Source organism: Pungitius pungitius, chromosome 4, assembly GCF_949316345.1.
Source record: "Pungitius pungitius chromosome 4, fPunPun2.1, whole genome shotgun sequence".
Lineage (NCBI taxonomy): Eukaryota > Metazoa > Chordata > Actinopteri > Perciformes > Gasterosteidae > Pungitius > Pungitius pungitius.
Genome location: NC_084903.1, coordinates 8,631,213 through 8,642,912, shown reverse-complemented (window position 1 = coordinate 8,642,912; position 11,700 = coordinate 8,631,213). Strand labels below are relative to the sequence as shown.

Here is an 11,700-nt window from a genome sequence, read left to right as displayed (position 1 = left end):
AAAAAACAGTACAAAGATATAGAGTAAATTTTCAATGAGTAAAAGGTGTATACGCAGTAATTAGCTGTGCTTGAGGTGTACATAGACACCGCTATAGCTGTATCCATATAACATATTTACTATTGAAGTAATGGTAACATTTCTCAGGGGCAGCCAAACTATGAAATGTATTGATTATAGTGCGCCCTTGTGTCTCGATCGTGGAGGTGCAAGTCTGGCGACAATAATATACGTCACAGATGCGACGGAAGTAGATTCTCTGACAAAAAAAGAGAAGACAATTCTGGCTGATTCATTGTAGGCAATTACACTGACTCGACTGATCACAGAAACACAGCTTTTTCAAAACACTCAAAATATTTGACAACAGGTAAGTGAACTTACAGCGTAACCATAGTCAGTAGCTTTCATAAAACACGGTGAAATCGAATAAGTGTTAAGACTTTGTTGCTGTTCTTATGTGAGATGCCAGAGGCTAAGCGTGAGGAAGCTAACAGTGAGCTAACAGCGAGCTAACCCCTCCTAACGTTGAATGTGGCTGTCAATGAGCCGGGCGATTTAATGACACTTGTATTATAAACGTCTGTTTGTTTTTTACCTAAATATGATTAAATATATTTTTATTTAAAAAAGAAATGGGTGGTTCTCAGCACTCCTTTGCTATGTTTGCATGATTAGCTGACTGAAGCTAACTAGCGAGTTATCGGCTAATTTCTACTTTATTTGGAATTTCTTCGGAAAGGATATATCGTTACAGGTGTATTACATTATTTGAGTAAATAAACATTATTTAAGTAAATGTTTCACCTGTAACGTTATATCCTAGTGTATTTCATGACCGAAAGAGAAGACAAGAAACATAACGCAAATAATGGATGTAATATGGATGATGTAAATCCCAATATAACGATACAAAATCAAAGTTCGAACAACGATTTAAGTTATTCCGCTTCTTGTGTTAGTTAACGTTGATTCAATTCCATCTAAATATGACTTCATGTTCACCAGATAAGTTTATACCCGACTAAATGCATCCTCTAACTATCTGATGTATGGTCCATGTAAATATTAGTCCACTACTGCGATATGTATTTTTTGTTTGTTAATGAACTTGTCCAAATCTTTTTGGATTAGTTCTAAATAAACGTTATAAAGGACTCAAAATGAAATGTTTATCTCCCAATATTATAGATGTGTACTTTGAAGGAAAGTTAATGTATTTATTGTTTGCTTTTCAGATCTCGATATGGATCGCCTGCTGAGGCTCGGAAGTGGAATGCCAGGACTTGGCCAGGTAACAATGTTTGTGAATGAACAACATAAATGGATGTTTCTTATGGTTCTTAACGAAACTATACAGAAGATTTTTCTTAAACCAAACCATTTTCAACCTGAAACCATACACAATTATATAATTTATATAAATGTTATTAGGAACTTTAAACTAGAAAGCATAAACTCTGCTGTGACTCCTTAGGGCCCCCCAACAGATGCACCTGCTGTGGACACAGCAGAGCAAGTGTACATCTCCTCTCTGGCCCTGCTCAAGGTAATCAAACATTGAACGCACTGAACAATATATAGTGGTTATAATTGTATTTGTGTTTGAAATGATCTGTTTGTAACTTCTCATGTATCTGCTCTTCCATAGATGTTGAAGCACGGGCGTGCTGGAGTACCAATGGAGGTCATGGGCTTGATGTTGGGAGAATTTGTTGATGACTACACAGTACGAGTGATTGATGTGTTTGCCATGCCACAGTCTGGAACGGTATGTATTTACCCTAATGTCAAGATTATACGCCTTATAACGTAATTATTAAAGTGAACATGTCCTTGTTTTTATGTTTAGTAAATGCATGGAATACAATGTCTTGTACAGGTATTCACTCCCCCCACCCCATGACTTTTATTCATTTTTTTATGGTATAACAAAGATTCAAATTCATTTTATTGGGATATTATGTAATGGACTAACCCCAAATAGTCCATCATTTGAAAGTCTGGAGGACAGTTGCATTTTAAAATTATTTACATAAACAAAAATCATGGGTGCATATGTACTGTAAAACCCCTAACAAAGATATGATGCAATCAATTGTCTTCCCAAGTCACATTTGCACATCACATAATCAATAAATCGTGTCTGCTATTCAATCTCAATCTCAATATCTGTTCTGGGACGGTCTCAGAGTTTGTTAGAGAGCATTACGGAACAAAGGAGCTCACCAAACAACTCGGGGATAAAGTTTTTAGCGCAGTATGACGTAGGGTTGGGTTCTAAAAAAATATCCCATTTTTTGAACATTTCACGGAGCACCATATTTTTGCGTGAAAGGTGGATGAACCAAATACAGGGCAATACTGGGGAGTCCAAGGAGAGTGAATACTTATGCAGGGCATTGTATTTGCAGATTTTGACAATTTTACAGTATAGTATATATTTCTTCCGTAATTATTAACAACACATTCTACCTCACAGGGTGTGAGCGTTGAAGCCGTGGACCCCGTGTTCCAGGCCAAGATGTTGGACATGCTGAAGCAGACTGGAAGGTAAAACTTGCAGGTTTAATATTTAGGAAAGTACTTGGTCACTGTTGTAGTATAAACCGAGGAATGAGAAAGTCAATTAAAGCCTAACTTTGCTATTGAGAAAACTTTTGCGAGGTTTAATATCCATTCCCTTTGGCTACTCTCTAAGCGTGTGTGCTGTCTTTCACCCGTGTTGCTTCTAGACCAGAGATGGTGGTGGGGTGGTACCACAGTCACCCTGGTTTTGGCTGTTGGTTGTCTGGCGTGGACATCAACACACAGCAGAGCTTCGAAGCCCTGTCGGAGCGAGCCGTCGCTGTGGTGGTCGATCCCATTCAGAGCGTCAAAGGAAAGGTAAAAATGGATGCCCGTTATTCAGGAACTTGCATTTTAGATGTGTTACACACCAACGTGCCGTTTTATATGCGTGGTCTCCTCCAGGTTGTTATTGATGCCTTCCGATTGATCAATGCCAACATGATGGTGTTAGGTCATGAACCAAGACAAACCACATCCAACCTGGGGCATCTCAACAAGCCCTCAATCCAGGTACGTAGCGCCTCTCAAAGATCCAAAATGTATCCCATTGCATTAAAGCACGATAATGTTGGGGAACTTTCTCTCAGCCACTGGTAATGCATGTGATGACATCATATGTTAAATGTTTCTCATGTTTTCAGGCTCTGATTCATGGACTTAACAGACACTACTACTCCATCACCATCAATTACCGGAAAAACGAGCTGGAGCAAAAGGTTTGAAGATCAGATTATCCCAGATTTCTTTACATTGGTTTTATTAATAGAACATAAAAATAACGCGCATTGTTTTGTTAGATGCTGTTGAACCTTCACAAGAAGAGCTGGATGGAGGGGTTGACCCTGCAGGACTACAGTGAGCACTGCAAACTCAATGAGACCATCGTCAAGGAAATGCTGGAGCTGGCTAAGAACTACAACAAGGTAAACCTTTATAAGGAGAGCCCATTTTATTCACTTTAATAGAAATGAACTAAACAGAAGGGGCAACTATTCCAGTTTTTTTCCTCTTTATAGTACATTTGGTTTCAAATGTTTACATACATTTTATAACCTTTTTTTTAGTATTGCTAGTATTCGCCGGTGTTAATAAACATTTATTTTTAAAGTAGCTTGCTACGTTACATCAATACTGCTGTAGTTAAAAAGTAACTGTTACTGCTACTATTGTAATTACTGAGAAGATGAGTCATTGTACTCCTGCTGACCCCTTTGTGATTCATTGCACATGTTGGTTATAATTCTTAATGAGCCTGTGGCCTTCTCTTCATCCACTCATTGACGATCTTGACTGTAATCTGTTACTGTGCAGTCAGAAATGTCAATATTTCCTCTTTACAGCTCTATTCACTATGTAGCTGGGATATAGTAACCCTGTCAGGCAGTGTTTCCTCCATGTGATGCGTGATAAGGGTTTTAATATTAGTAACATCTCCTTCACTACTTAACCACCTACGAGTTCGTTGATTTCATCCGAAAGCTGTTGCGGTGGCACCAGCATCGCTCTCCTCCCCGACGCGCCCCACCTCCCACCAGCGTGATGGAGCCGCGCTGCGTTCAAAAGTTCTTCCGTTAAATGACGCTTGACTTTATCCTCCACACACAATTTGCATTTCACTGTGATTTTTGAACTAAATAACTGATAACTGACTATTTATGGATTACTCATGAAATAGACTAAAATATAATCAGTCTCTAAATATTCATGCTCAAATTTGATTCAGAGGTTGAGTGATTTTGTTGGTAGAAAGAGTCCTTTTCAATGTCTAAATTACCTTAAACTGTTTACTGGTGTCTGTGTGGTGTCTGATCAGTGAGGCTCACCCTCCTGCTGGGGCTAACAAACCATGTTTCTGCAGAACAATAACGGCTAAAAGTATTACAAATATGCACACTTTGCATACTACCGGTGTGCTCCTCCGCAATATTAACACTGTTGTGTTTGGACCTCAGGCAGTTGAAGAGGAGGACAAAATGACCCCGGAGCAGCTGGCAATCAAGAACGTTGGAAAACAGGTAAAAAAATATGATTTTTTTTGGTAATATGACAAAAATTGAGGTCTGTGTTTGTTAATTGTGGGTAAATTTGTCATTTAAGTTTCCTCAAGACTGTTTAAACAAACGTGTGGAATGAAAACCCCTCTTCATCACAAATCATATCTCATTGTGGATGTTTGTGCCAATATTCTATCCTTGCAGGATCCTAAGAGGCACTTGGAGGAGCACGTAGACGTTTTAATGACATCCAACATCGTTCAGTGCCTAGCTGCCATGTTGGACACTGTAGTTTTCCAGTGATTGGACTGTGCATAACTGTTAATATCGCAACTTTTTTTTCCTTTTATATAAAATAAATGTATGTATGAAATGAAGACGTGGGCATTTATTTTACTATCCATCCAGTATGTGGCATGATCGTCAGAACCTTTTCTGCTTGACTACACCATTAACCGATGAGTTATGTATGTAGTTATGTAGTGGTTTTTTTCGAGCTGCGTCCGCACCACCACATATTGATAAAGGGCTGTGATTCCGATCTGAAACACCAGATGGTGGAAGAAGCTAGAGGTTGTCATCGGGTTACATCAGAGCTCCAAGAAGTCACTTGAAGTTTCTACACAGCGTTTCAGTCAGGAGGCAAAGCCCCATAAACAACACACTTCTGGGAATTATTTAAGTTTTGTGGTCAGTCAGTTTACAAAATTCTTCAGGGAGAAAACGTGCTTAACAAGAGTTGAGCAAGTGTTTTGTTCTTGCGGGAGTCTCGTTCTTTTAGTGGGAACTGGGCCCAGCAGCCGACATCGCTCTTAGCTCACACACTTTGAAACCAAAATGAGATCATAAGATGTGAGCCAGGAATGAAGCCCACTGCACTGACTCCAACGGCAGCAGAGAACATGGAGCATATGGTCCACCTCCACCAGGCCCACTGTATACTAGCTAGACAGAGATGTGGTCCACTGCCATTAAACAGACCTGAAGGGATTCAGATCACATCATCTATTAAAATCTGTAAAGCCCACAAAGGGGAAATTTACTTTTTCTTGAGTTCCTTCTGAAAAATGTAAAGCTGTGAAATGACACAGCTTTCCTGTGGGAACGGCAGAGTGGGCCCCTCGTAGTCCATAATGCAGATTTATATATTATATAAAGTTCAGATGTACAATGTATGCTAGCTGAATAGGTTGTATAGTCATGGATGTGTATTCAACAGCTGGTTTTGATCTCAACCAGGAAGAAAAAAAAACCATGAACGGAAATGATAAATAACAATTACCTTTACAGTACATGCTGTTTTTAAGAGGACATTTAGAAAATAAAAAAACATGTTTTTTTTTCTTTCTCTTCTTTTGACAAAAACAATCCCTGGGTAAAGAATCTTCCAGGTCCGTCCAACCCTTCCTGTCACCAAGAAATCCTTTTACCTCAACGGTATCCCACAGAATGAAGATATCTCCTAATCCTCTGAAATGAGTATCAAAGTGTGTAACCTGTGTGCAGCTAATAGAAAAGTTCATCTGGCATTCAAATGTGTCTGTCGGGGTCTTTGTGTAAGTTACAGTGCAGACGTCTTTGAAGAAGAGGATGATGAAAATCCTTCATCGCCGAGTTTGTCCCCTCAGCAATTTAGAACTTCCAACAACCAGGAAGCTCCGAAATGGCCCCCGTAAAGCCTCTCTGCACCGGACACGCGGTGGTTTGGGCCCTCTTGTGCCACCTCGTCAAAAGTATTTGCATCGTGGCCGCTGTTCCAGACACGGTGTGTCCTGTTGGAAGTGTCCACGCCGATGTCTCCCTGAGATTACAGGCTGGAAGGAGACCGGCTCGCGTCCTGCATTGGAGCCGCAGCGCACTGCACCAACAACACAATGTCATTGTTCCGATTACAGACTTCCCCTTTGGTGTCTGAACCAGCTTTCATGAAAGCAGGATGAGATAAGCCTCACCTCAGCTTTCTTCTTTTCCTATTGTTTTAATGGTTTGACGTGAAACCCTTTGAATTGCCTTGTTGTTTAAATGTGCTGTAGAAGGTTACATACTCATACTCATTGTGTCCAAATGTCCAAAGGACAACAACTTCTCCTCATGCTCCCCCCGCAGCACTCCTTTTCTCCTTCCAAGCAGATGAGTTAAGGGTTTTAATGGACGCTAATGCTGTTGGGTGTGGTTTGAGAAGACGGATCGCTCCCATGAGGCCACGACTGAGGACACAGCACCGCGCCTCGCCTCAGTGGGCGGGAGCCAGAGGATGAGTTGAGAGGTTTTTGTTTTAGTTTTTTTGAGCCGTCAACAATCACAGCACTGGACGTGCAAATAAGGCAATACTAGAAAGTTGGGATATTTCTACATTGTGAGGAAGAGGCACAACCCATCCAACCCTAACTCTCCCTTCATGGTCCCTTTATTAGCTGTTTTGGAGAGTTTTAGATCATATCGCAGGATCTTCAGGTTCTAGTGGATTGTAACATGAGGTGGTTTTTGGTGTCAAATGTATCAGCAACCAATAAGTAGATTCCTTACTAACAAACTAAAAGCTCCATAACAGCTCACACACACTTAATGCTTCTCTCCCTCCCTCCCTACACTCATTTGTGTGAAGGGACTCTGCATGCTGGGCTGTATATGGGAGTATTTCTGCTAGGTCGTCATTGCACATACTATGTGCTATGGTGAACTCTGCACACCTGGAGGAGCATCTCTGAGCCGGGGGAGATTGACACTCAATCCAGATGTGCTTTCTCGCAGTGGGCACGGAGCCCTTTCTCCATCCCAACTGTACTTCCCCTTTCCTCAGTGCAAAGTTAACGTGGACTGTTTGGGCATTTCAGTGTAACGCAATCTGCCGGACAGCTGCGTTGTATCTCCTCAGAGTTGCACTCCCCTCTTGAGTACTCCTTCCCATTAGTCACAGTGCCCTTAACTTGCAGGATCTTCACTCTCCTAACACATCTGTTCAGCCGAAGCATAAACAGACATGCACTCTGTGCTGTAGTTCAGCACGGGGCTGGAGGGCGGTTCATACCCGCAGTGCATTCTGGATAATACCAATGTGGACAGCATGGTAAACATGGTGCCTGCTACTGTAAGATGGAACATGACATCTGACATGTGTGGAATGTGGACGGTTCCAACTCTGAACCAGACAACAGACTTCGTTGGGGTGAATGACGGCGTGTGGATGGAACAGAGCTCTGTTACCAGGCAGAGTTCATTATAATGTTGTTGTGGCACCAAGTGTGGAACCCAGGGAAAAGGAAGGAGAGTTAAATACGCATTCCCAAGAAAACATGAATGAACATGAGAATGATGCGTCGGGGTGGGAGCCTTTCCTCTGTGTTTAGTAAAGCAGTCCACAGTGACATAAGACCATTCCCATGACCAGAGAGAGAATCACCTACTGCACAGACATTATCCAAAAACTGTACTCTGGATTCAAAAGGATGCTCTTCTATCAAAGCACACAAAAAAAGACAAAGCCAGGGCATAAATGTTTTGTTTATTCCGATGCACTCCAGCCAGATAACCCGGCTCAGCATCTTTAATAATTCATACATTTGGTGTCTCTGGAGAGAATGATATTCATTTGAGGTATATTGACACATTGAAAGGATAAACGCGGATGAAATTGTAAATGATTATTATATAAATAACCTTTTGTTACATTTTGCTATTACTTTAGCGTTTTCTTCCACTCTTCATCTGCATGCGGCGTGTTTTTTTGCCAGCCTGCGTATCTCGAAAGATGAATAAAGTTAGTAGAAGCGATATGGGGAGGGGGGGGGGGCGGGATTTATGCTCTACAGACATTGCTGTGCATCCACAGCAGCATAAATGGGGAACTTGTTGTCCTGTGGATTGTGTCAAACTCTGTTAGACTGCTGATTCCTGGGAAAAGGAAACACTGACTAACACTCCATTTGTTTTCAGCCATGTGCTAAGGAGCTCTGGCTCTGCAGGGACGGCCAGCGGCCAAAACTCAAAGCTGAGGCCCGAAGGGGAGTCTACCGACTTCCCATTTCTTAATATTATGTGAAGTCATCGCTCATATGCGTCCATCTTATGCAACAAAGCCATATGCTTCCAATCCGGAGGAGAAAGTCGAGAGCTGATAATCAAAAGAATCATGGAGAAGCTCTAATCTTCCTCTGCCTGGATAAACATTTCAGGGAATAGTCTGCCCCACCCCTGAATGTTTGTTTAAAGGTGACTTGAGATATTGGAGAGACAAATGATGTGATGGTAACGAGTAAACAAGCGCTGCCTGTTGCAGTCCATATCATTCGAGCATTGGTGGGGATTTATTTCCTAATGTTTTCATCATTAGGCAAGATGATTTTAAGAGAAGATTACATGAGCTCACTTTGTTTTCGCTCTGTGGCCTTGACTCTGGGCCCCCCACGCGGCGCCGCCCCGCGACGCTGGGCAGTAATGACAGTAACACGGGGCCGTGGGGTTTTTTGTGATGATACGCGTTGCCCGGGGCTACATATCCACTCTTCCCCGTAGTGTCACCCAGTTGTCCGGGCATGATGATGTCACTGTCCACAGAGTTTCCACCACCGCGGAGGGCAAGTCAGTGACGTGCAGCCAGACCGAAAGAGGTCTGTGTCAAACACAGCCACCAAAGGAAGGTGCTGTTTTATTGGCTAGTCTTATAGGGACTCACCGTCTGGGTCAATAAATCCTGCTCCTGTATGTACATGCACACAGACACACACACACACACACACCACACACAGACGCACTCTCACACTAGACAGTAAGCAGCAGTAAGCAGTAAGCAGCATTCCCCTTTATATGTACACTTCCTTCTGAATGTGTGGTTAAATAAACAAAACAACAAATACAAAATGGTTAAATAACTCTACAAATATAAAGTCTAATATTAACTATTTTAGCTGGAACATTTGAACCACGGGGAAGCCTTTTGGAAACAGAATGGTGGGAAAGTCAAACAGCTTGTCGGCCGTGTCTTTTCTTTCCTGTGATGCAGACAATTGGAAAAGTGAATATAAATGTCAGAACTTTATTAGCCAATAAAGGCCAATATTTCTGCAGAATAGGAATGTTGCAGAGTCTGATTCATACATTGGATGATTTAAATTGACATTTGGAGGGAAAACACCTCAATGAAAAGAGAGAAACACAGGTGAGAAAAAGCTAAAGAATTTGAACCACTTGCTTTTAAAACTATCTGGACTATGAAGCATGCACATGAAAACAGACCTTTTTTGCACATCACGCCATTATTCTTCTGTGTGTTGTTAGAGGGCAATATTAATAAATAAATAAAATATCCTGTGATGAAATAATGTCTCATTCCTAAACACTATTAACCAACCTGCTACACGGCAGTACAACATACATTGTTACATCCACCATTTTGCCGGATCTAGACACATTTTACCCATTTGTTTTATACCAACTGTTTATTAAGATAGAATTTTTGGTGTAAGAAAATAATTTTTTGAATGTTTTATGTCATTTCTCACATAGTTATTAGGCAACTTGCCCTCTCCTCAGTGACCCCACCCTTGACACTTTGGCTGGATGACTGTAACCCCTAACCGGATCATTTCATAATGTCCATGTCCACATAACTGTTGCATTGTCAGCAGAAGTTAAGTTGAGTGTACTGCATATGATTCACATACTTCTGCATCTAGAGGTCCACTGCAATGTTTAGTTCAACTATAGTTCACACTGATAAACGTATTCACACAGTTTTCCATATAGGTCAGCACCGAAAGGTGGTAAATCACTGATATGTCACTTTCCCGATACCTGTGTGTGCACGTGTGATGCGTCACAGTCTCCAGTGAATCCGGTGAACAGCTGCTCACATAATCCGCTTCAACGTGTAAATATGTGATCATGTTCCCGATTTTCACCTTGGGGGTCTCTGATGTCATCCCTTTCACCAGAGGATGTAGTTAAAGAGGTAAAAAAACACACAAGACACATGCACACACATGCACACACAGAGATGCACTGCAGAGGTGCTGCTACATTATCTTTGTCCATGAAACGTGGTTTCAAAGTTGAGAGATTGAATCTGTTTTTAAAAATAGTTGCGGAGGTTACCACAAGCCACGAGCCTCCTTTGATTTAACTAGGAAACTTGAGTTCATTTTTTATGTTTTCTCCTTGCTGAACAGTGTGCTGCTGGGAAATGATGCAATAAGGTCTGTCAGTGTTCCCATCAACAGACTGGGAGACATTCCTCACAGCTCAGTTATGGTGCTGCATTGCCAAGCACTTGGGTCTCGACCAACCTCAACTATTGTTATATTAGTATTCCAATAAATCTGCTTTATTTGCCCCGTCCGTGGGAGACGTCAAAGCTGCTCTCCAGCAAGCCGTTAGCAGCCACATCCCAGTAGCAGTGGTTACAGCGTTTGGCTGCTTGTGGCACAGTCTGTAAAGCATTTCCCTTGCAAAGCAGCACTGTGGCAAATGGCGTGATGAGGACTGCTGACTGAGACCAAAAGAAGGCAGCGCAGAGGGGAGAGGATGATACAGTCCCAGGTGGTGTGACATCCTCACCCACGTGAAATGATTCTTTGATGATGATGCTGTTATGTAAAAGTCCTCCACCACACCGTTGTCTGTGCTTTGTGTGTTGTGTTTGTTTTAAACCATTTACCTACAAATCACAATTATTCTTTTTTTGCTGACTTTTAATAAATCACTACATGGGATTTTCCATTATCTTTCCAGAATCCAGGTAGACAAACAGCACAGTTTGTTTTTTGAAACAAAAATGTCTGTAAAGACAAGACTTAGTGTGAATCTCAAGATGTAAACAGCCCATAAAGGTTCAAATGTCAAACCTGCCGTCAATAGCAATTAATTCCACTCAATCGACCATGATTGAAACCTCAAGAAAGTCGTTCTGTATGAAGGGTGTAGCGCAGACAATTCATTTAGTAATGTAATGGTTATGTACATATGTATCTATATATATGTACATGCTGGTGTTTGAGTGGGTTTGGGGGTTTGTTTTGAAGGATTAGTTAATAATGAATAAGTGCTTTATTGCTGTGTTGTGAATCTGTAAGCATTTCTTCTTTAGGTTGAGGTTTTTGTTTGGACATACTGTAGGTATATACAGTGAGAGTCTGTTTGC

General features: G+C 41.4%; 1 protein-coding gene across 1 annotated transcript; it reads left to right on the top strand.

Annotated features, from left to right (window-relative positions):
* The first annotated feature begins 232 nt into the window (after positions 1 to 232).
* psmd14 (proteasome 26S subunit, non-ATPase 14) lies at positions 233 to 4,942 on the top strand. Its single transcript, XM_037455512.2, has 11 exons — positions 233 to 370; positions 1,239 to 1,294; positions 1,478 to 1,549; positions 1,652 to 1,771; positions 2,483 to 2,553; positions 2,736 to 2,886; positions 2,974 to 3,081; positions 3,213 to 3,287; positions 3,369 to 3,494; positions 4,524 to 4,586; positions 4,770 to 4,942. Exons 2-11 carry the CDS (start codon positions 1,247 to 1,249, stop codon positions 4,866 to 4,868), a joined length of 933 nt encoding a protein of 310 aa, XP_037311409.1. The 5' UTR covers positions 233 to 370; positions 1,239 to 1,246; the 3' UTR covers positions 4,869 to 4,942.
* The last annotated feature ends 6,758 nt before the right edge of the window (positions 4,943 to 11,700 follow it).